Source organism: Procambarus clarkii, chromosome 25, assembly GCF_040958095.1.
Source record: "Procambarus clarkii isolate CNS0578487 chromosome 25, FALCON_Pclarkii_2.0, whole genome shotgun sequence".
Classification (NCBI taxonomy): domain Eukaryota; kingdom Metazoa; phylum Arthropoda; class Malacostraca; order Decapoda; family Cambaridae; genus Procambarus; species Procambarus clarkii.
In genome coordinates this window covers 10,656,142-10,680,230 of record NC_091174.1, presented here as the reverse complement: position 1 = coordinate 10,680,230, position 24,089 = coordinate 10,656,142, and the positions used below count along the sequence as shown (strand labels likewise).

Sequence of the window (24,089 nt, the reverse complement as noted above, 5' to 3'; positions counted from 1 at the left end):
TGGGGCAAGTCTATATACCACACATGCAAGAGGGATCTTTTCAAACACCTCGGTGTGGGGGTCATACTGGTGTCAGGGGGCAGCACCGGAAAATTCAATAAAACCCGTAATAACCTCTAGACGACTTATTCAAATACACTCAAAAGATCTTTCAAGCACAACTTGACATGAAATAAACTGCTAAGAAGCACCCTTGTTAATTACTAGTTGGCCCATCAAATCACTATCCTAATCACCACCAGATAATTCCAGTACCATGTTGGTATCACAGGTATCATACCAACAAGATACCATATTGGTAACATGGTGGCAACATGGTATCCTGACTTTTCTCCCCTTACATTCTTGCCCCAGGTTGGACCATGGGGAGTAGAACACCTCCCAGAACCCACTCCAGACATACTTCAGAGCTATTTATTTAGAAATCTCTTATACTTAAACAAGAAATTATTTACTTTTTTCTGAAAGCACTGGTTTAAGTTTGCATTATCTAGCCATCTTTCCCAGCATATTTCTGTGATGGCTTGGTTTATTTGCTCCCAGTTTATCTGTTTGTTATTGAAATTAAAAAAGCTGAATTTTCCTCATCTTGGATTTAAGACTGGTTGCACAGGTATACTGCTCATGCATGTCTGAACTTCAATTTGGTTGTGATCCGAGTAACATTTATTTGTAATCATTATGTCCTTAAACTCATTCATGTAAGTAATATCTATTACTTAGTGATGTCTTGTAGTATTTTCCTAATGCCTTTTGCTCGTATTTTCACTCATTGCTCATATTCTTCTGTTATTTATTACTACTAATCACTACTTTTCTGTTGATTACTACTAATCATGCATAATTATTCATGCATAATTATGTATAATATAATAATAATGTGTAATAATAATAATTTATTATATGCAGCAAACTGATTCAGAAATGTTTCAATGTGCGGGTGTTGCCACATCTTCAATTAAATTGTAACTTTAAAATGTATCAAATACATTTTATATATTTGATACAAGTAATAAAGTGTTTAACAAATTTGCCATGTTCTCTCTCGCATAAAAAAAAACACCACTACTTGCCTTAATTTTGCACAACACTGCATTTTAACACTCAAAATTCACTTAATTTCATTAAATATTTGTAACAATGTTGAAAAAATACATAAAACATTTGAACATGCCCAAAAACTAATATTAACATTATTAACTAGTATGAACATTAAACAAAATCTTATACTTACCATATCTATTAGAAGATCTCCCACTCTAAGAACGAGTGGTTCTTCCAGTCTCCTCTTCTTCATCGCCTGATTGAACACTGTGTGAATGTCCAACATTTGATCCATATTGGGGAAAAGAATGTCCAACTGATCTTTTGGTAGTAGTTCTGCTTCTGTCATGGGCACTTGAAACAGGTGTTTTAAAACTTTTAAGACCCGCACATGCGTCCGTTCAGTGTGGAACAATTCTGAAAATATATTGCACAATACGGTACTGTAATTGTAATTAAAAAACCAAATTTAAGTAATCAATAGTTGCCTTTCTCTGTTCTTTCACTTCAATCAGCTTTCTCATTATCTTTTGTATCTGAACATCTATATACCTTTGTTTGCACAACCATGTTAAAATATTATAAATTTTTCGTTTTATATTTTAGTCTCCATTATGGAGGCAAACGCCAAAAGTACTCTGCACACAAAATGAATGGGACATTCCCTGTAAGCCATTAAGCTCCGAGTAATAAAAACATTGATTTTTTTTACTGATAAAAATACTTAGTACTGATTTTTTTTAAGCCCAAAAGTGATAATCTAATCCATAAATTTCAAAGAAAAATGCAAATATTAAAATACTGTATGGTGATCAATATTTCGCCATGCGTATCATCACTGCGTACCATTTATGGTGTCTTGCCGTTTGCGCTCTTTAGGTTTGAGCTTCTTAATTTCTTCATCAGAGACTAGTTTTTGCCAGTTTGGAAGATCCACCTCAGCCTCAATGTCAGAGTCATTTTCGAGGACCGGAGCAGGCAAAGGTGCATCTGTCCGAGAAACTTGTTCAAAGGAGGTGCTCGGACTATCCAGGCTGTAAAATGACAAAAATTAGAGGAAACAGTTGTTTGTTAATTATACATCATGCAGTGTGCTAAACAATAAATTCAAATCCTGAATCACATAATACAGTACTGCATTCCACAATGCAAACTAGAACTAGTAAACTCTCATGAAATTTGCTCATGTTATTACAGTATGACTATAAATATGACTATGCCCCTATTATTATTCTCAAAATGTTTCTAAATCTTAAGGGAATTAGCCCATATTAATTATAATATCATACAAGAACTTAGCATGGGTAAAATGCAATTATATTTGCATAGTACAGTAAGACTTACGGGCTCACCATAGCCCGTGCTACATGGACACTTTGTTCTCAGTAGCTAAATCTAAAAAACAACAACAAACAGTAGGCGTACTCTCAGTTAAAAACAGTCTTTTCCTACAAACTGTTTAGGGTTAAATTAAATTAATATATACTGTATAGTATTGGTTTCATTACAGGCGTTGTCTGCCAACTCCTGCAGAACCAGCATTAAAAACTAAAAGTACCAGTAATTAAAAAATAAACTAAATTAATAACAAATTAAACTTAAAAATTCACATAAAATAAAATGTCATGGAAAGTTTAATCATTCCACAAGAAAAAATTCAAAACACAGTATACGTGTACATAATTTCAGGAAAATTCGGCTTGGTAGGCAACTTGGCCTATTAGGTACATACATACATACATCTTTCTCTTAGAAATGCATTATTGAATATGACCAAGACATATCAATGATTTTAGCAGAAGCCTTCTCTATAATTGTTGTTTTTCTTCACTTGGGGTGCAAAATGAATATTTCTCTAAAGTAAACTGTAGAATTTTATCCAGTGTGATGCATGCTGCTAAAGGGTGTAATTAGCTTAAGCTTTCTTCAACATCTTCAGAGGCAAAGGGTGAGTACAGTATGAAGAGGCAAAGGGGGAAGTATGTATGTATATGTATTCCCATTTAGGATGAAGTTTAGGGGCCTGGGTTGTAATGTGCCACCAATGGTAAAGAGAAACTAAAATTTTGAAGATATTTTTTTTTTTAAAGGGGGGGGGGGGGAAGCTACTTACAGAACTGTTATAGGAATCATTCTGGTGGAAGGAGTGAAGGTGGTTGTGCCTGTGACCTGCACTCCCTTCCCATTTATAAACAAACTTGACTGAGGAAATCATTACTTACCCGTGTGAAAGACTTGAACTGGAAGAACTTCCAGAATTGCCAGGGATGAGACCAGATTCTGCGTCCACATCACTGAAAATAAACAAACTGTTAAATGTTTTAATAAATGACTCCACATTTATATATATGAAAAAGTAATCTTACAAATAAAATACATGGTAAAGTAAGCTTCCAAATACGCGTTTAAATAACTAAGTGTACGACAAAACAAAGCATAAAACAGTTAAAACTATTTTTAACTGTCAACAAGAGTTGCGTCAGTGTCATGAATCCCGATGACACTGCTCCAGGATTTCCCGACACCCTCCCACGTGGGAGAGGTGACCCAATTGTCATAAAAAAAACGAAGATTCTCCTATGGGAGCCATAAACCAAGGTAACAGGCTGCCCTCCTCTCCCCTCCCATGCCCGTTTTCCCTCACCAACTCCGCCATTCATAACAAGGACCGTCCTCCCACGGCTGCCACACACTGACCCCAGTGGACCGGTGGCACCCTCCCCACCAAACGATATGTCGTCTGTCTATTCACCTATTGTGCTGGCGAGAATTGCGCTTCGGGGTCTTTAAGGGATCTTGAGCCTATTGGGTTCTATCATACGTTTGAAACTGTGTATAGGCCAATAGGTTTTCTGCCGTTTTATTTCTTGTGTAATGTCTCTACGGTTCATTTGGGTACTCTCAGTTTCCACCTGTCCTCCCTTGTGTGTAGTAATCATGTCTCCTAAGTCTTCCGTCTTCGAGCCACGTGAGGTTTATATATATTCATTCCTCTTAACTTGTACCTCTTAGTTTTAGGAGGAACCTGGTGGCATACGTCTGAACTTTCTCCAAGTTCGTCTCGTGTTTGATTAGACATGGAGTATGCTGGAACGGTATACTCCAGGACTGGTGCGACATACGTGATATACAAGATTCTGGATAACATCCTATCATGAGGCCTGGCCTCATGATAGGAGGCCATGACCCAAAGTTTTATTGTACTCCCATGGCGTTCGGAAGGGACCTATCTGGCACCTATAATGCCCACACCTGGCACTGAGACCTAGTGCCTACACCTGGCATTGAGACCTAGCGCCTACACTTGGCACCGAGACCTAGCGCCTACACTTGACATTGAGACCTAGTGTCTACACCTGGCACTGAGACCTAGCGCCTACACCTGGCACTGTGAGACCTAGCGCCTACACCTGGCACTGAGACCTAGCGCCTACACCTGGCACTGTGAGACCTAGCGCCTACACCTGGCAGCCAGCAACACATTACACTCAACAATATAGTGCAACACGCTGACTATTTATAAAGGGGCCAAGCAATATTAAGTTTTCTGGGCAGGGTCTGACGCAAGGCATTATGGCTCACGACACGAGTAGCTTAATAGATGGTACTGAAATATATATAAACAGCCGATAACCTGTTAATTTGGGGTTCATGTCCAACACAAGCACTCTTGAGGGAGTAAAGCGTAGAATTTACAGCAAAACAAAAGCGCAATAAGGATCAGGTAGCCTAGAGAGAGTACAAACAATAACACTGAAAATTCTAATCCACCTTTCCTTCCCTCCCACCCCCCTCCTGTCCAACTCCCTCCTGCCCTCCACCCACCCCTCCAGAACCCCCCCCCTTTCCCACAAAGGGGGGGGGGGGTGTCATGGCGGGATATATGTGGTGAGGGCGCGGCAAAGCCATACATCAAGATTACAGGCAAGGGAGAGATCATTAGGACACACACCTGAGGGGAATAGCTAGAGGAAGAGCCACGGCGTCCAGGGCACCAAGGGGGCAGCACGTTACGAGGGTGGGACGGGAAGGAGAGGATGGATGGATGGATGGATGGATGGATGGATGGATGGATGGAAGATGAAAGAGGAATAGGAAGGTTGGTAAGGAGCTGGGGGATGGGCAGGAGGAAGAGGGGGGCGGGGGGCAATGTGTAGACAACGAAGTAATGACACGTCTGGATAACAAGGGAGTGACACGTCTGGATAACAAGGGAGTGACACGTCTGGATAACAGGGTGGTGACACGCCTCGATAACAGGGTGGTGACACGCCTCGATAACAAGGTGGTGACACGCCTCGATAACGAGGTGGTGACACGCCTCGATAACAAGGTGGTGACACGTCTCGATAACGAGGTGGTGACACGCCTCGATAACGAGGTGGTGACACGCCTCGATAACGAGGTGGTGACACGCCTCGATAACGAGGTGGTGACACGCCTCGATAACGAAGTAGTGACACGCCTCGATAACGAAGTAGTGACACGTCTCGATAACGAAGTAGTGACACGTCTCGATAACGAAGTAGTGACACGTCTCGATAACGAAGTAGTGACACGTCTCGATAACGAAGTAGTGACACGTCTCGATAACGAAGTAGTGACACGTCTCGATAACGAAGTAGTGACACGTCTCGATAACGAAGTAGTGACACGTCTCGATAACGAAGTAGTGACACGTCTCGATAACGAAGTAGTGACACGTCTCGATAACGAAGTAATGACACGTCTCGATAACGAAGTAGTGACACGTCTCGATAACGAAGTAGTGACACGTCTCGATAACGAAGTAGTGACACGTCTCGATAACGAAGTAGTGACACGTCTCGATAACGAAGTAGTGACACGTCTCGATAACGAAGTAGTGACACGTCTCGATAACGAAGTAGTGACACGTCTCGATAACGAAGTAGTGACACGTCTCGATAACGAATACAGACTTGTATACATGGACAAATCCACAATGGCCGTGACGAGCGTTAGTGGACAGCACTTGGGATTCGTTGTCCTGAAGTTCCGGGTTCGATCCCCGGTGGAGGCGGAAACAAATGGGCAGAGATGCTTTCACCCTGATGCCACGGTTATTCAACATCCTCCCACCGAGTATATGAAATATTGCCGGAACAACCGTGGACATCTTCAAGAGAAAACTAGATTGTTTTCTCCAAGAAGTGTCGGACGAACCGGGCTCCCGCCAAACACACACCGAAACTACGACGTTGGTACAACGTTCGAACAAGTTTTAACACCTCCTAACCAGTTATAACAACCAATATAGCAAGTTGTAACAACGTTTTAATACGTCATAAACACGTTAAGCCAAGATGTACCAACTTTATTACAAGTTGTAACAAGCGGAAAATAGAGACAGTTTCGGTGTGTGTTTCCAGGGCTGTGGTGGGTATGTGGGCCTGCGGGCCGCTCCAAGCGGTGGTGGACCAAACCTGGTGGACCAAACTCTCACAAGTCATCCACCCCTCCCTCCTTCCCTTACTTTTCCTTTACCCTCCCACACTTCTGCCCCCCCTCCCCTTCCACTGCTTCACCAGTCGGCTCTATCTAGGCCCCCAGCACCCCCCCACCGGCCACTCACCAGTAAGGTAATCACCAACGGTGTGTGGCGGCCGGAGTGCATTAGCCACTGATACATTCCCTGCAGCCCGCGTCCTCCCTCCTCCATGACCACTCTCACCCCTACACCAACTCTCCTCTACACTCCCATAAAATGTGCTGGTTGATACCTGGTTGATGGGGTCCTGGGAGTTCTTCTACTCCCTACTTCTTCTACTTGACTTGTGAGAGTTTGGTCCACTAGGCTGTTGCTTGGAGCGGCCCGCAGGCCCACATACCCACCACAGCCCGGTTAGTCCGGCACTCCTTGGAGGAATAAATCTAGTTTCCTCTTGAAGATGTCCACGGTTGTTCCGGCAATATTTCTTATGCTCGCTGGGAGCGAGCATCAATTACTCATAAATTGTCAAAAATATAAACAAATATGTAATTTGGAAATGTATGGGAAAGGTGGGGGTAGTAGAATACAGTTCGAAAGTTACACTACACCACTAAATACCCTTGTTTAGGCCCTTGGACATACGAGGCCCAGACACACACTTCAAGATGTTACACGACCAAAGATCATATTCACTCCAAACCTCTATACCACCTACGGGGGCTACTCATGCCCGTGCCATCTCTTGTGGTGGCTTAATCTTCACCAGAATCAGTCAACCCTGGACACATCACAGCAGGGCCTTGTATAGCCCAAGAAGAATAAGGGGAAAGTTTAAGGAGGAACTTGCTGAACTCAACAAGTTCAGAGGCCAGATTCACGAAGCAGTTACGCACGCATTTACGAACGTGTACATCTTTCCTCAATCTTTGGCGGCTTTGTTTACATTTATTAAACAGCTTACAAGCATGAAAACTTGCCAATCAACTGTTGTTATGGTTATAAACATCCTCCTGGTGCTTCGGAGCTCATTAACTGTTTAATAATTGGAAACAAAACCGCCAAAGACTGAGAAAAGATGTACAGGTTCGTAGTGCTTGCGTAACTGCTTCGTGAATCTGGCCCCTGGTCTGCTCAACAGAGCAAGGAGAGGTGTATAAACTGAGAGACGTTGCGGTAAGCCAAGCAGCTTTGCAAGAATGAGAGATTACCAGAGATGAGGTTAGAAGGCATCTCTGCTGAAACTGGTCACAACACAGTCAGTTGAACCAGAAATAATCTCACCATGGATACTAAAGGAGGGAGCAGAAGCACTATGCATACCACTCTTTATAGTATATAATAGGTCACTAGAAACAGAAAACTTAAAGTTGGAAGACAGCAAATGTAGTCCCAATATACAAAAGGGATGACAGTCAGAAAGCATTGACCTACTAGGCAGTGTCCTTAACTTGTATACCACTCAATGTATACATAAGAAACGTCAAGAAATCGCTGTACTAACGTCCCCTATCCTAACCTAAAATGCAGAGAACCCAAAACAGACAACGGGACAGTATGTCAATTTAACAAGCCGCTACCATTTTCTAGTACAACGATTTTTGGCCATAGGCAAAGTATGTGTCAAAATACGACGCTCCATTAGGAGGACGGGTCGGAGGGCGATAGTCATGAGAAAAAGACTAATAGCTATCCAACTGTCAAGAGAAGGGACTTTGCAACACTACTAGCAGCGACCGGGGAGCCGGTCGGCCGAGCGGACAGCACGCTGGGCTTGTGATCCTGTGGTCCTGGGTTTGATCCCAGGCGCCGGCGAGAAACAACGGGCAGAGTTTCTTTCACTCTATGCCCCTGTTACCTAGCAGTAAAATAGGTATCTGGGTGTTAGTCATCTGTCACAGGCTGCTTCCTGGGGGTGGAGGCCTGGTCGAGGACCGGACCGCGGGGGACACTAAAAAGCCCCGAAATCATCTCAAGATAACCTCAAGATGGGTTCAGGGATGGTAAATCTTGTTTCACACTTTTAATAGAATTGCATGACCAAGTGATAAAACAAATTAAGACAGGAAAGAGAAGGGTCAGCAGACTGCATATTTTTGAATGGTCAGAAAGCCTTTGCCATAGTACCCCCATAAGAGACTGGTGGCCAAGTTAGAGAAGCAGGAAGGAGTGACAGGTAAGGTGCTCCAGTGGATAGAGGAGTACCTAAGCAATAGAAAACAACAAATTGTTGTGAGGAGTGAGATCTGAGAGTGGCGAGATGGCACCAGCGTAGTCTCACAAGGTTCGGTACTTACACGTATCCTACTTCTGATATGTGTAAACAATCTTCAAGAGGGAATAGTCATTCTTCTTAATATTTTTACTGATGCAAAAATTAAGAAAAGTAAGACAGAGGAAGTGAGCAAGAGAGTACAAGATGACCTTAATAAACTGAAGGAATGGTCCAACAAATGGCTAATAGAATTTACCTCAAGTGTAAAGTAATGAAAATACTGGTAGGTGTATGGAGCACAAGGCGGGAGTCAAGGTACGAATTGGGAGATGAAGTCTTCATGAATAACCAGACATACAGCCTCGCTCTTGTGCCAGGTAAGCACTACGGGCTCACCATAGCCCGTGCTACATGGAACTTTTTGTTCCGAGTAGCTGAATCTTAAAACAACAACATTCATGAATGAAGGGAATAGAAAGATCTTGAATTGATATCACACTGAACCTGTCTTCTGACACCTACATCAAAAGGATATCAGTTAAATATGCTAAGTTGACCAAAATAAAAAAAAACAGCTGTTAGAGAACAATTGTGTTACTATAAAACGCGTCTGGACTCCTAACAGTCTGTCAAGACATTATCAGATACACTGTGGCCTTACTAATCTGCCTGAGATTACTAGTCAGGACCAAAAGATACTGCAATTTTTATCAACGGGCTCACCATAGCCCGTGCTACTTGGAACTTTTCGTTCCAGGTAGCGAATGTTAAAACAACAACAAACTGCAATTCCCACATACGTCAGCAGCTGTATACAACATGGGGCCAGAGACGGGGGATAGAGGAGAAAACCCCACCAACCTTTAAAACTGACCCAAATATCACACTAACAAGGTTATCGTGAATAAGTACGGGCTCGCCATATCCCGTGCTACATGGACATTACCTTTTGAGTACTTAAATCTAAAAACAACAACGACAACGACAGGTGAGGCGGCAAGAACCCGAGTGCACTGGAGTGTGTGAGTGTACTCACCTAGTTGTGTTTGCGGGGGTTGAGCTCTGCTCTTTCGGCCCGCCTCTCAACTGTCAATCAACTGTTACTACCTACTAACTATTTTTTCCCCCCAAACAAACACACACAAACACTCACTCCCCCCCCCCAGGTACCTATTTACTGCTAGGTAACAAGGGGCATCAAGGTGAAAAACTCTGCCCATTTTGTTTCTGCCATCACTGCGGATTGAACCCGGACCCTAGGATTACGAGTCCAGAGCGCTGTCCATTCAACTATCAGGTCCCAGGCTACTGTCCTAGTGATCAGTGTCCCTACCTGTCATTTTCCCTCCCCAAGTGAGTCAATGCACTTTTCTATTACCAATGTGCTCAATGATAATTATATAGTGTACAGAGTGTACCAGTTCAGCCATTCCTTCCCCTCTACTGTGTGACACTAAGAGGTTGAGAGGTACTCAAGCTGTACGAGGCACGACTCAATGATGATTGACGAGTTTATTGTGCACCCCATACTCTTCCTGTGAACGGTAGCGCAAAAACGACTCGTGGTCCCAAGGGTCGTACACTGCGCGTACACACAGCCAGTGGGGGGGACATTAAGATCTATTTTCACTTGCCTCGCTTCTCAGTTCCTTTAATCCAGGTAATACCATAAATATAAAGAAGGCCGGTGACAGTACGAGTACTTTATAATGTCATGGTTGTTGTTGTTTAAGTGGGGGTTATGTAATGATATGTAGCTACCTACATAGCGTATTACATAACCCCCACTTTAAAGTATGTGATATGTCACCTACTTTATCTCACTTCTTTTCTAGCCCTCTCGCACCCTTCCCCCTATATCTATCTATTTATCTATCTATTTATCTATATCTATTTATCTATATCTATATCTATTTATCTATATATCTATATATCTATATCTATATCTATTTATCTATATCTATATCTATTTATCTATATTTATCTATATCTATATATCTATCTATATCTATTTATCTATATTTATCTATATCTATATCTCTCTCTCTCTCTCTCCTACGCCTTTCTGCCTTTTCCGAAGGCTCAGTACACATGTAGTAAAGGTTCAAATATTATTATTATACGTGAAAGATCATCAAGATGTTATAAATGGTGGCATAGGTGTCGCATTATAATGCTGGCAGCGTTGTTCTTATGATTAAACATGTTCTGCCCATTCTAATTGTTATACTGCCGTTAGAAATTTGTGTAAGGAACCCCTACAGAGCCTTGTATAGCACATACGCCAGACCAATCCTGGAGCGTGCAGCTCCAGCGTGGAATCCGTATGTAGTCAACAGTTAAACGTTAAAATGATGTTGGAGAAAGTTTAAGATATGTCACCACAGTAGTCCCAGAGCTGAGAGGTGTGAGTTAAAGAGGAAAAGCTACAGGAATTAAAACTTTACGTCACTGGAAGACAGAAGAGTTAGGGAAGACATGATTCCAACCTACAAAATTATCAGGCGAATTGATAGGGTAGATACTGACTGGAAACCGAGTACCAAAATGAGTCAGACACATTAATTAGACAATTTGTCTTCAGCCAGAGCAGTTAAACAGAATGCTTTAAGACTGTGGGTGGGGTATATGGGCCTGCGGGCCGCTCCAAGCAACAGCCTGGTAGACCAAACTCTCACAAGTCAAGCCTGGCCTCGGGCCGGGCTTGGGGAGTAGTGGTGGGGGGCCGGACAATCTCAACTCGTCCCTCACAGTGTGAGGAGCAGTGTGAGGTTCTCCAGTAAAGTACTTGTAAGATTAGCGAGGTTAAGATCAGTGGCTCACCTTAAACACGGCTTTAGATTAGGAAAATCCTGCCTAATGAACCTACTAGAGTTCTACGATACACTACAATACAACAGGACAGAATGGAAAGGAGAGAGAGATTGCGTATTTCTTGTATAACGTCGAAAAGTTTAAGACACAATTCAGCATAAGAGACTACTTTAGAAAAGATCTTTGTAAATACTGGTTTAAAAATACGGTTGTTGGTTTATGGAACAAACTGCCAAGTAACATAGAGGGATTGTTGGATTGTTTAGAGCGTAGATAAGACTTGTATACAAGTGAGTTTGGTTAGTAATATATAGGAACTGACGCATATGGCCCAACATGGCTTCTGCAGTTTCCTCTTTGATGGAAAGAGGAAACTACGTTTCGTAGTCTGTTAAACCCCCAGAAGGATCTTCTAGAGATGATTTCGGGGCTTCAGTGTCCCCGCGGCCCGGTCCTCGACCAGGCCTCCACCCCCAGGAAGCAGCCCGTGACAGCTGACTAACACCCAGGTACCTATTTTACTGCTAGGCAACAGGGACATAGGGTGAAAGAAACTCTGCCCATTGTTTCTCGCCGGCGCCTGGGATCGAACCCGGAACCACAGGATCACAAGTCCAGCGTGCTGTCCGCTCGGCCGACCGGCTCCTGGATGGCGGCGCCTGCTAAACAATTCACTACGACGATTACAAACGCCATTCAATACAGCAGTTCCAGGTTAAGTATACAGGGAGTTATTTAAATCATGGCGGCGCCCCTGCGAGGGACAACCTTCAGGCGCCACCAATATTGCCTATGTAAATTGCATGGTCGCCTGCCCTACACTACCGCCTCGCCCTCGTCCTAGCCTCGCCCTCGTCCTAGCCTCGCCCTCGTCCTAGCCTCGCCCTCGTCCTAGCCTCGCCCTCGTCCTAGCCTCGCCCTCGTCCTAGCCTCGCCCTCGTCCTAGCCTCGCCCTCGTCCTAGCCTCGCCCTCGTCCTAGCCTCGCCCTCGTCCTAGCCTCGGCCTAGTCCTAGCCTCGCCTAGTCCTAGCCTCGCCTAGTCCTAGCCTCGCCTAGTCCTAGCCTCGCCTAGTCCTAGCCTCGCCTAGTCCTAGCCTCGCCTAGTCCTAGCCTCGCCTAGTCCTAGCCTCGCCTAGTCCTAGCCTCGCCTAGTCCTAGCCTCACCTAGTCCTAGCCTCGCCCAATAATCTGCCGTCCATCCCCGTCCACCTCACGCCCCGTCCTCGGCCACCTCACGCCCCGTCCTCGGCCACCTCACGCCCCGTCCTCGGCCACCTCACGCCCCGTCCTCGGCCACCTCACGCCCCGTCCTCGGCCACCTCACGCCCCGTCCTCGGCCACCTCACGCCCCGTCCTCGGCCACCTCACGCCCCGTCCTCGGCCACCTCACGCCCCGTCCTCGGCCACCTCACGCCCCGTCCTCGGCCACCTCACGCCCCGTCCTCGGCCACCTCACGCCCCGTCCTCGGCCACCCCCACGCCCCGTCCTTGGCCATCCCCTGTCCTCGGCCACCCCACGCCCCGTCACCCCTACGCCCACCACCAGTTACACGTTACTGGGCCATGCAGTGTCACAGATGCCTAACTGTTCACTCAAAAGTTCTTGGAAGTCCCGCATAGTGCCGAGCAGACGCCCCCCCCCCCCTTCATGTAAGGTGGGTGGGAGGAAGGGAGGGAATGACTGGGTAGAGAGAGGGGGAGGGGGGATCAGTTGGGAGGGATTGGGTGGAGCAGGGTGGGTGGATTCAGCTAGCTGGATGTAGGGGGGGGGGGTATGTAGAAGCCGCCGGGTGGAGGGGTGGGGAGAGAGGGAGAAGCCGAGGGGAGGGGGAATGGAGAGAGGGGGGAGGGGAATGGAGAGAGGGGGGGAGGGGAATGGAGAGAGGGGGGGAGGGGAATGGAGAGAGGGGGGGAGGGGAATGGAGAGAGGGGGGGAGGGGAATGGAGAGAGGGGGGGAGGGGAATGGAGAGAGGGGGGGAGGGGAATGGAGAGAGGGGGGGAGGGGAATGGAGAGAGGGGGGAGGGGAATGGAGAGAGGGGGGGGAGGGGAATGGAGAGAGGGGGGGGAGGGGAATGAAGAGAGGGGGGGAGGGGAATGAAGAGAGGGGGGGGAGGGGAATGGAGAGAGGGGGGAGGGGAATGGAGAGAGGGGGGGGGGAGGGGAATGGAGAGAGGGGGGGGGGAGGGGAATGGAGAGGGGGGGGGAGGGGAATGGAGAGAGGGGGGGAGGGGAATGGAGAGAGGGGGGGGAGGGGAATGGAGAGAGGGGGGAGGGGAATGGAGAGAGGGGGGGGGAGGGGAATGGAGAGAGGGGGGGAGGGGAATGGAGAGAGGGGAGGGGAGGGGAATGGAGAGAGGGGGGGAGGGGAATGGAGAGAGGGGGGAGGGGAATGGAGAGAGGGGGGGGGAGGGGAATGGAGAGAGGGGGGGGAGGGGAATGGAGAGAGGGGGGGGAGGGGAATGGAGAGAGGGGGGGGAGGGGAATGGAGAGAAGGGGGGGAGGGGAATGGAGAGAAGGGGGGGAGGGGAATGGAGAGAAGGGGGGGAGGGGAATGGAGAGAAGGGGGGGAGGGGAATGGAGAGAAGGGGGGGAGGGGAATGGAGAGAAGGGGGGGAGGGGAATGGAGAGAGGGGGGGAGGGGAATGGAGAGAGGGGGGGAGGGGAATGGAGAGAGGGGGGAGGGGAATGGAGAGAGGGGGGGAGGGGAATGGAGAGAGGGGGGGAGGGGAATGGAGAGAGGGGGGGAGGGGAATGGAGAGAGGGGGGGAGGGGAATGGAGAGAGGGGGGGAGGGGAATGGAGAGAGGGGGGGAGGGGAATGGAGAGAGGGGGGGAGGGGAATGGAGAGAGAGGGGGGAGGGGAATGGAGAGAGAGGGGGGAGGGGAATGGAGAGAGGGGGGGAGGGGAATGGAGAGAGGGGGGGGGGAATGGAGAGAGGGGGGAGGGGAATGGAGAGAGGGGGGGAGGGGAATGGAGAGAGGGGGGAGGGGAATGGAGAGAGGGGGGAGGGGAATGGAGAGAGGGGGGAGGGGAATGGAGAGAGGGGGGAGGGGAATGGAGAGAGGGGGGAGGGGAATGGAGAGAGGGGGGGAGGGGAATGGAGAGGGGGGAGTGGAGAAGCCGGGTGGAGGGGCGGGGAGGGAGGGAGGAAGACAGAAGAGGCAAGCGCCCCAACACCGGACAGAGGCACTGATGCCAAAAAGGCTCCTCGCCTCTTGGCACCTGCACCAGTCTCACCCATGAATGAACTACTCTCCTCCTGCCACTATCCTACACACACCTGCTCCTGCGTCTCCCAACCACACCAAACACCTTACCTTACAACCATACTGGAAAAAGCAGCGTCCTCCCCAAACACACCTACTGTGTGAAGCACAAAAAAAACAATTACCTGCTTGATACCTGCTTGATGGGGTTCTGGGAGTTCTTCTACTTCCCAAGCCCGGCCCGAGGCATTGGGGAAAACAAATTGAGAGGTTTGCAAGAGGTGGCAGAACTGAGAGAGGGGGTTAAGCTACAAGGATAGGTCGAGGAAACACAATCTCATATCTCCTAATAGACAGAATAAACAGGTAATATGATCACAGCATACAAGATACCGAGGGGGGAGGGGGAACATAGATAGATAAGGTGAACAAGGACAGTCTCTAAATTGAGAGAAAGTAGGACAAGAGTTCTGAATGGAAATGCAAATGGGCCAAAAAATTAGATTATATATTCATACACCATACACCACCATACAATATTCATGGGAGTCGGTCGGCCGAGCGGACAGCACACTGGACTTGGGATCCTGGGTTCGATCCCAAGCGCCGGCGAGAAACAATGGGCAGAGTTTCTTTCACCCTATGTCCCTGTTGCCTAGCAGTAAAATAGGTACCTGGGTGTTAGTCAGCTGTCACGGGCAGCTTCCTGGGGGTGGAGGCCTGGTCGAGGACCGGGCCGCGGGGACACTAAAGCCCCGAAATCATCTCAAGATAACCACTGAAGGAAGTTGTGAAAGCCACCGCCATCCACAACTTTATGGCCAGACTCAACAAAGAATTCGACCATCGGAAGAGTTAAAGGAGTAACGCAAGAGGCACAATGAGGCCAGTAGGCGGGGCATGAAGAGCTAGAGCTCACTTCCCCTAGTCACTGATAGGTATGCACCGATAGGTAATCATCTTTAAAGATATTCTACCTACACCACCTCAGAACCTGTCAATATTTGGTAAAATATTGTCTATAAGGTTGTTATTTGCTTAGCTAAATGAACTAAGAGGTTCAGTTCCTGAACCGATTATGTGCCTCTGTAACCCTTTCCACTACCACCCACGGGATGGGTATGGGGTGCATAATAAAGAAAGAAATTGAAGTGAATATGAGGGTGTTTGTACTGGTAACCCGCAGCTACCACACACACACACTGGCCCGATAACTCGAGCACAAACTTGTCGTCAAGTTCTTCCTTGACAGTTGCCACTGGCGGCCATGTTGTCATTTTATTGTGCTGGTGAGGACCCCTGCCACTCCCGTATTTGTCATGTGTATATAACGTTCAGTTGCTTTGAGGTGGTCTCAGTATGGTGTATAAACACCATAATGGGGATTGATACCTGGTTGATACTTGCTTGATGGGGTTCTGGGAGTTCTTCTACTCCCCAAGCCCGGCCAGAGGCCCACGCTTGACTTGTGAGAGTCTGGTCCACCAGGCTGTTGCTTGGAGCGGCCCGCAGGCCCACATCTTGGGCAGAGGGAGGGTCTATATTTCTTAGGCTTTTACTCTTGCCTGTCTTGAGTGAAAGTCAAGACCCAAGATGATGTTCTCTCACAAACTCTCACAAGTCAAGCTTGGCCTCGGGCCGGGCTTGGGGAGTAGAAGAACTCCCAGAACCCCATCAACCAGGAGGCCGGGCTTGGGGAGTAGAAGAACTCCCAGCCGGGCTTGGAGAGTAGAAGAACTCCCAGCCGGGCTTGGGGAGTAGAAGAACTCCCAGCCGGGCTTGGGGAGTAGAAGAACTCCCAGCCGGGCTTGGGGAGTAGAACAACTCCCAGCCGGGCTTGGGGAGTAGAACAACTCCCAGCCGGGCTTGGGGAGTAGAAGAACTCCCAGCCGGGCTTGGGGAGTAGAAGAACTCCCAGCCGGGCTTGGGGAGTAGAAGAACTCCCAGCCGGGCTTGGGGAGTAGAAGAACTCCCAGCCGGGCTTGGGGAGTAGAAGAACTCCCAGCCGGGCTTGGGGAGTAGAAGAACTCCCAGCCGGGCTTGGGGAGTAGAAGAACTCCCAGCCGGGCTTGGGGAGTAGAAGAACTCCCAGCCGGGCTTGGGGAGTAGAAGAACTCCCAGCCGGGCTTGGGGAGTAGAAGAACTCCCAGCCGGGCTTGGGGAGTAGAAGAACTCCCAGCCGGGCTTGGGGAGTAGAAGAACTCCCAGCCGGGCTTGGGGAGTAGAAGAACTCCCAGCCGGGCTTGGGGAGTAGAAGAACTCCCAGAACCCCATCAACCAGGAGGCCGGGCTTGGGGAGTAGAAGAACTCCCAGAACCCCATCAACCAGATGTATTGGAAAGTCGCTGGTGCTGTGAAGAGTGCCCCTGAGTGGCGTGGCATCCCAGGGGTTGAAGCCTCTCCTTATCCACACTACCACCATTCTGACTGTTGTAATCTTTGCTTTATTGTGCTCTGTAAACCTAAGGTCTCTCCACCAAGATCTTTGCAGCCTCCAAGATGTGGCGTTGCATCTTTGCCCAGATCAAACGCCTCATCTCATATGCACATAAAAATCAACACGCACAATTCTAGATATAATTATTTAGTCATAATTAAGGCTTTGTCCAGAATTAATGCGCTAATGGCGAGTCACTAATGAATTACAATCACCATGAGGTGGTCCTGGGGATCATTGTTCTAGCGGCCCGGTCTCTGATCAGGCGTTCTCATTGGTGGTCTGGTCAATCCGATCGTTAGACGCAGCAGCAGCTCGCAGTCTGACGTATGAATCACTGCCCGATTGATAAGGCATCCCTTGGAGACATTTATCTGGTTCCCGCCAGAACTCCGCACTTCGGGAGACATCTCCCGTCACGCAGGGTGCAGTCGCACCTCCATAGATCTCCAGTATCAGCTCTTGATACTGGTAATGGCTCAAAAGGGCCACCACTTACGGGCTATTCATCCCCGTGCCACCTTTTGGGTGGCTTAATCTTCATCAATCAATCAATCGAACATCGCACGAGGTCGGGCAGTTCGGGGCGACTTCGGGCAGTCACTGTATGTATAGCGGGAGTGTTGAAAAGTCTTGGGCCCTTGATGTTGACAGCTCTCTCTCTCCCCTCTCTTTCTTCTCTCTCCCCTCTCTTTCTTCTCTCTCCCCTCTCTTCTCTCTCTCTTCTCTTCTCTTCTCTCTCTCTTCTCTTCTCTCCCCTCTCTCTCTCTTCTCTCCCCTCTCTCTCTCCTATTGCCACCTCTTATTTTGAACGGGGGTTATTTTGCACTTCCTGCCATGCCTCTTGGTCTCGTAAATTATTTCAGTGTCGATTTGTGACCAATCACTCTAATATTGTCCACGTGTCAATTATAATACATCTCTATCGCCTGCGCTCCGAGGAGTACAGTTTGGGAGTTTATGCGGCCCGATAATACATAGGAATATTTTATTCCATGAATTCGGCCAGTAAAAGTTATATGCGCAGGAAGAGAATAATTGCAAGTTCAAAAGGTGCAAGACATAAATAAGCACATTGTATACCTGTTTATTATCGGCGTGGCTGGTTGATAAGCGTGCGTGCGTGAAGCGTGCGCGTGCGTGAATGCTGGGTGTGTGCGTGGGCGCCTGAGTGCACGCTCGGGTGGGCGGGCGCGTGTTTCCTGATGAGCTGGGTCTTGGCACGCGTCTTTTCAACAAGCAACAAGACGGGGGAAAATCTCAAGACATAATCGAGGGACACGTGACCAACACTAAACATAAGATAGCAGAGGAGAGGGATTATCAGGGCAATGCGCCAAGCCATTACGACTATACAGCACTTGGAAGGGGGGGGTCAGGATAAAGATTTGGGATGGGACGGGGGGGAAAGGAATGGTGCCCCAACCACTTGGACGGTCGGGGATTGAACGCCGACCTGCATGAAGCGAAACCGTCGCTCTACCTTGAGTTGAACACCACAAGGCTAAGGAGACTGGCAGGAAAGTGGTCCTCCCCGACTCTGGCTCCTACACCTGGTCCCAACCGTCCAAGTGGTTGGGCACCATTCCTTCCCTCCGTCTCATCCCAAATCCTTATCCTGACCCCTTCCAAGTGCTGTATAGTCGTAATGGCTTGGCGCTTTCCCCCTGATAGTTACCTTACCTTACCTCCTACACCTGGTCGACGGAACCAATATTCTCAGCACAAAAGAGCCGACGTCCTCTATATTGTTGCACTAGAGCTAAGACCAGAAGTACAGTGGTATATGTTGTTGTTATAGATTCAGCTACTTGGAACAAAAAGTTCCAAGTAGCACGGGCTATGGTGAGCCCGTCGTGGACATACCAGGCATAGGAGTGGGGCTGTAACTCCAGTGGTATATTCTGGCGCCTCTCCTATCCCTAGGCCTGAGGATAGGAGAGGAGTGGGGCCGTATCTGAGGCCAGGTGACAATCTATCCTCCCGCCCCCCCAAGCCTTGAACTGGATGGGGATTTGATTGTTGCCGCCGAAGGCGGCTAGTTTATTGTACACCCCATACTCATCCTGTGAGCGGTAGCGCAAAAGCATTACAGAGGGCACAAAAGGTCTTTATCAGACCTCATCTTAGACTATTACAAACAATTTCTTCAATCCTTCACACCTTATGAATGGGGACGCTTGCTCCGTCCTGGGATGCCCTCCACAGAATATTTAGTCATGAATTATAACTGAACATTTAAGCTCTGCGCCTCTTCCTACTGGCAGGAAGGCTTGCCAATTTAGCCTAAGCGTCAAGACGTATCGTAAGACAGTGACCAAAAGATCTGGGGTCAGTCTTATCACTGTCTTATCTTACGACAGTGATAAGTCTTATCAGTTTTATCGACGTGCACAGCGTGTACGTCGACCTGGATGTTGCAGGAGAGAACATATTCCATCGGCTATCATTTCTACAAATGACCCGAAACACATCAACATATTTAAAGGCTATAAATTCACGTTAAGTCAATTTAAGAAATAACTTTAGGTATGGTTTATATCCATTATGTTATGTCCATTATGTCATACGTCCATCATGACACCCCCAAGTGACACACGGAAGCTGCCATGTCAATCACAGTACTAAATATTAGCCTCCAAGGGGGATTTTCATCCTTTCAATTTTGAGGTGAAAGAAGATAATGTTACAGTAGAAAACCAGTCAGGAAGAACCCTAGAGAAAGAAGTACACGTCAGAAAGCTTACAAGAAGTTGCGACAAGTTCGTGTTAAGAGATAACTGAGCCAGCCACAGATGATAGTTCTCTCAGCCTCATCTTCAACGCATCTTACTCACCTCACAACCTCAATGAAGCACAAACAGAATCGCAGGAAGGCTGGGAAGTAGAGGAGGCAGAGAGGCATGAGAGGTAGGAGAGGGAAGGTAGGAAAGGCAAGAGGATGTGGGGAGGTGGGGGAGATAGGGTAGGCTGGGAAGACGGGCAAGGGAGACCGAACAGAATGCAAAGAGTAACAGTCAATCAAATAAGATAAAGTCCAAGTGTAGTGAAAACCTCCGTGCCCCAGGTCACAGTCCCTGCACCCCTTCTCCTCCTCCTCATGCCAGATACACACACAAATACAAGCCACAGCTTCGTGTCATCCTCGGCAAATCATACAAAAATCCGCATGAGAAATGTCCTCGGCTGAAGACATTGAACACTACAATTCGATATTAATCAAGTTTTCTGTTGGGAAGCTGAAAACAACAAGATGTTGAACGGTGAAGAGTTCCAAGTGCTTAGATATGGCGGACACGAGGAATTTGAAGGAAATACAAGATATAACACACTCAGACTTACTCATGGTCTGAGTGTCTGAGTGTTTACACTTACTCATGGTCTGAGTATGTCTACATGTCATAAAACATGTAAAATATAATTTAAACATGTTTTACATTATTTCTACAAGCATGAAAAATGGAATTATAATGTCTGACGACCTGACATTTAATGAATGTAACCGAACAAATATAGCGGCGGCCAAGGAAATGACAGGATGGATTATGGAAATGACAGAACGTTCAAATCCAGGGATCCCACAGCAATGCTAATACTATTTAAATCAATGGTGCTGTCCCCTCTTGAGTATTGCTCGGTACTCACTTCCATTTTCAGAGCAGGGGAGAGACCGTCTCAGAGCTCTCAAAATGTACTCACTGGAAAGGAGACGAGAGAAGTATCAACCAATATACACTTGGAAGATACTGGAAGACCAGGTCCCAAATTTGCACAGTACAATAACAACATACTGGAGCGAAAGATACGAAAGGAAATGCATTGATTGATTGATTTATGAAGATTAAGCCACCCAAAAGGTGGCACGGGCATGAATAGCCCATAAGTGGTGGCCCATTTGAGCCATTACCAGTATCAAGAGCTGATACTGGAGATCTGTGGAGGTGCGACTGCACCCTGCGTGACGGGAGACGTCTCCCGTAGGAAATGCAGAATAGAATCAGTGAGGAGTAGAGGTTCCATAGACACAATCAGAGAGCACGGTCTGAACATCAGAGGACTCTCCCAGCAAGCATTACAAATATTGCTGGAACGGAGGTGGACTTCAAGAAACAATCAGATACGCTCTTTCAATAAGTGCCAGAGGAACCGGGCTGTAGTGGATACGTGGGCCTGCGGGCAGCTGCAAGCAACAGCCTGTTGGACCAAGTTATCAAGTCCAGTTTTTCTGCTTCCCGGGCAGGGCTCGGGAAGCAGTAATACTCCCGAGACTCTTTCCAGGTAAGATCCACGTAGTGGAGGCAGGGGGGAGGCAGGGGGAAGGCAGGGGGAAGGCAGGGGGAAGGCAGGGGGAAGGCAGGGGGAAGGCAGGGGGAAGGCAGGGAAAAGGCAGGGAGAGGCAGGGAGAGGCAGGGGAGTCAGTCAAGGAAGGTAGGGGAGGCAGGAGAGGCAGAGGCAGGGGAGAATGCGTGCCAACACATTCACAATGACTGGACGACACCCACGGTGTCGAGTCACTCTACCCAGCACCCTGCCCCTCCCCCACACCAGCACCCTGCCCCTGCCCCACACCAGCACCCTGCCCCTGCCCCACACCAGCACCCTGCCCCTGCCCCACACCAGCACCCTGCCCCTCCCCCACACCAGCACCCTGTCCCTCCCCCACACCAGCACCCATGGTGGCAAGTAGTTAAGGTCCAGGGCCCAGATTCACGAAAGCACTTACGCAAGCACTTACGAACGTGTACATCTTTCCTCAATCTTTGACGGCTTTGGTTACATTTATTAAACAGTTTACAAGCATGAAAACTTGCCAATCAACTGTTGTTATGGTTATAAACAGCCTCCTGGTGCTTCGGAGCTCATTAACTGTTTAATAATTGGAAACAAAGCCGTCAAAGATTGAGAAAAGATGTACAGGTTCGTAAGTGCTTACGTAACTGCTTCGTGAATCTGGCCCCAGGTGGAGGAGAGGGAGGTGAACCAGGGGGTGACAGCAGCGGAGCTCAAGAGCTAACGATAAACCCTACACACACACAATCACATTTAGATTAGTACATTTAATTGATAAACAAAAAAATATTAAGGAAATCTTCCCATGCTTCCTTCGCCTATCATAGAAAACCAATACATTCGTCCAGGAGAACTGACCAAATATAACATATGAGCTTATCAAGGCGCATTTGGGAAAGTTGCTGCAGGAACTACAGGATCAGCCAGGCTGTGATGTGGGCCTGCGTGTCGCGTCAAGTAACAGCCTTACAGATCATGCAATCATCAAATAAGTCAAGCGGGCCGCCATCTTAGAAAGTGGAACTCTGTAGACCAGTTAGAGGTAACCCCCTTACAGATGATCCACAAATGACTTCATAATTAGTGAGGGGAGAGCTGCACCAATCACAGCGGCCTCATACCACAACACTACACTACAACACTACACTACAGCGTAATACACAACCTCCACAACACTTGCTACACCAACCTTACGCTCTCCTAAAATATTAATGTGCTTTCTGCCTTATTCTATTTTCTCTCCCAATACAACACAATTCTGAACAATTCCAAATTTTCATTTTTTCTCTCTCACTCACACACACACACACCTGCTTGATATCACATACTCGTGATATCACACACACAGGCTATAGATAAAGACAGTCTATTTAACACAAGGGGCACACGCACTGGGGGGGACAGGTGGAAACTGAGTGCCCAAATGAGCCACAGAGATATTAGAAAGAACTTTTTTAGTGTCAGAGTGGTTGACAAATGGAATACATTAGGCAGTGATGTGGTGGAGGCTGACTCCATACACAGTTTCAAGTGTAGATATGATAGAGCCCAGTAGGCTCAGGAATCTGTACACCAGTTGATTGACGGTTGAGAGGCGGGACCAAAGAGCCAAAGCTCAACCCAGGCAAGCACAAATAGGTTAGTACAAATAGGTGAGTACACGGGGCCTGATGGCTGAGGTGACAGCGCTCGGTATTCGTAATCTTAGGGTCCGTCGATCGATCCCCGGCGATGGCGGAAACAAATGGGCCGTTTCTTTCATCCTGATGCTCCTGTTCACCTAGCAGTAAATAGGTACCTGGGAGTTACACAGCTGTTACGGGCTGCTTCCTGGGGATATATATTTATGTATGTATATATGTGAGTGAGTGAGTGAGTGAGTGAGTGTGAGTGTGTGAGTGTGTGAGTGTGTGTGAGTGTGAGTGTGAGTGTGAGTGTGTGTGAGTGTGAGTGTGAGTGTGTGTGAGTGTGAGTGTGTGTGAGTGTGAGTGTGTGTGTGAGTGTGAGTGTGAGTGTGAGTGTGAGTGTGAGTGTGAGTGAGTGAGTGTGAGTGTGAGTGTGTGAGTGTGAGTGTGTGTGAGTGTGAGTGTGTGTGAGTGTGAGTGTGAGTGTGTGTGTGTGTGTGTGAGTGTGAGTGTGAGTGTGAGTGTGAGTGTGAGAGTGTGTGTGTGTGTGTGTGTGTGTGTTTTGGAGAAAAATATATATAGTAGATATAATAGAGGACAAATAGATTGGTTAGCAAGGCGGGGTCCAAGAGCTAATAGCTGGATTCTGCAGACACAGTAAATACAAGTAGTAAATACACACAATGTTTAACACGCCTATCCATCTTCCCTATTCAATAACATTTCACATTCTCCCAAAATGTTTCAATGTTTACATTGATTTCACGTGTCTTAAATAACGAGGTTCTCACCCGGTTCGCATTACCTTTTACACACCCACCATTTCGAAATGGAAAGACCAAGAAATGGAAAAGAAATGGAAAGACTCACGAAATGGAAGACCATTTCGTTACTTTTAATATTTTATGCAAAATATACGAGACGTTTGGGAAAACCTGAATGATACGAAGATTATCAACATTATTTACAAATAGAATTGCAGTGGCAATCATGCAATATGTTATTTT

The 24,089-nt window shown here is 47.5% G+C and overlaps 1 protein-coding gene across 16 annotated transcripts in view; it reads right to left on the bottom strand.

Annotated features, from left to right (window-relative positions):
- The window catches only part of RhoGEF2 (Rho guanine nucleotide exchange factor 2), a 490,304-nt gene that overhangs the window by 85,842 nt on the left and 380,373 nt on the right, over positions 1-24,089 (bottom strand). For 11 of the 16 annotated variants that reach the window (XM_069331287.1, XM_045739737.2, XM_069331285.1 and 8 more), the window contains 3 exons: positions 3,267-3,353; positions 1,891-2,078; positions 1,235-1,461 (listed from right to left, as the gene is read on the bottom strand). In XM_069331287.1, coding sequence (XP_069187388.1) covers positions 1,235-1,461; positions 1,891-2,078; positions 3,267-3,353 — 502 coding nt within the window. The remainder of the gene's footprint in view (positions 1-1,234; positions 1,462-1,890; positions 2,079-3,266; positions 3,354-24,089) is intronic. The other 5 variants (XM_069331284.1, XM_069331286.1, XM_045739734.2 and 2 more) reach the window with 1 other exon arrangement.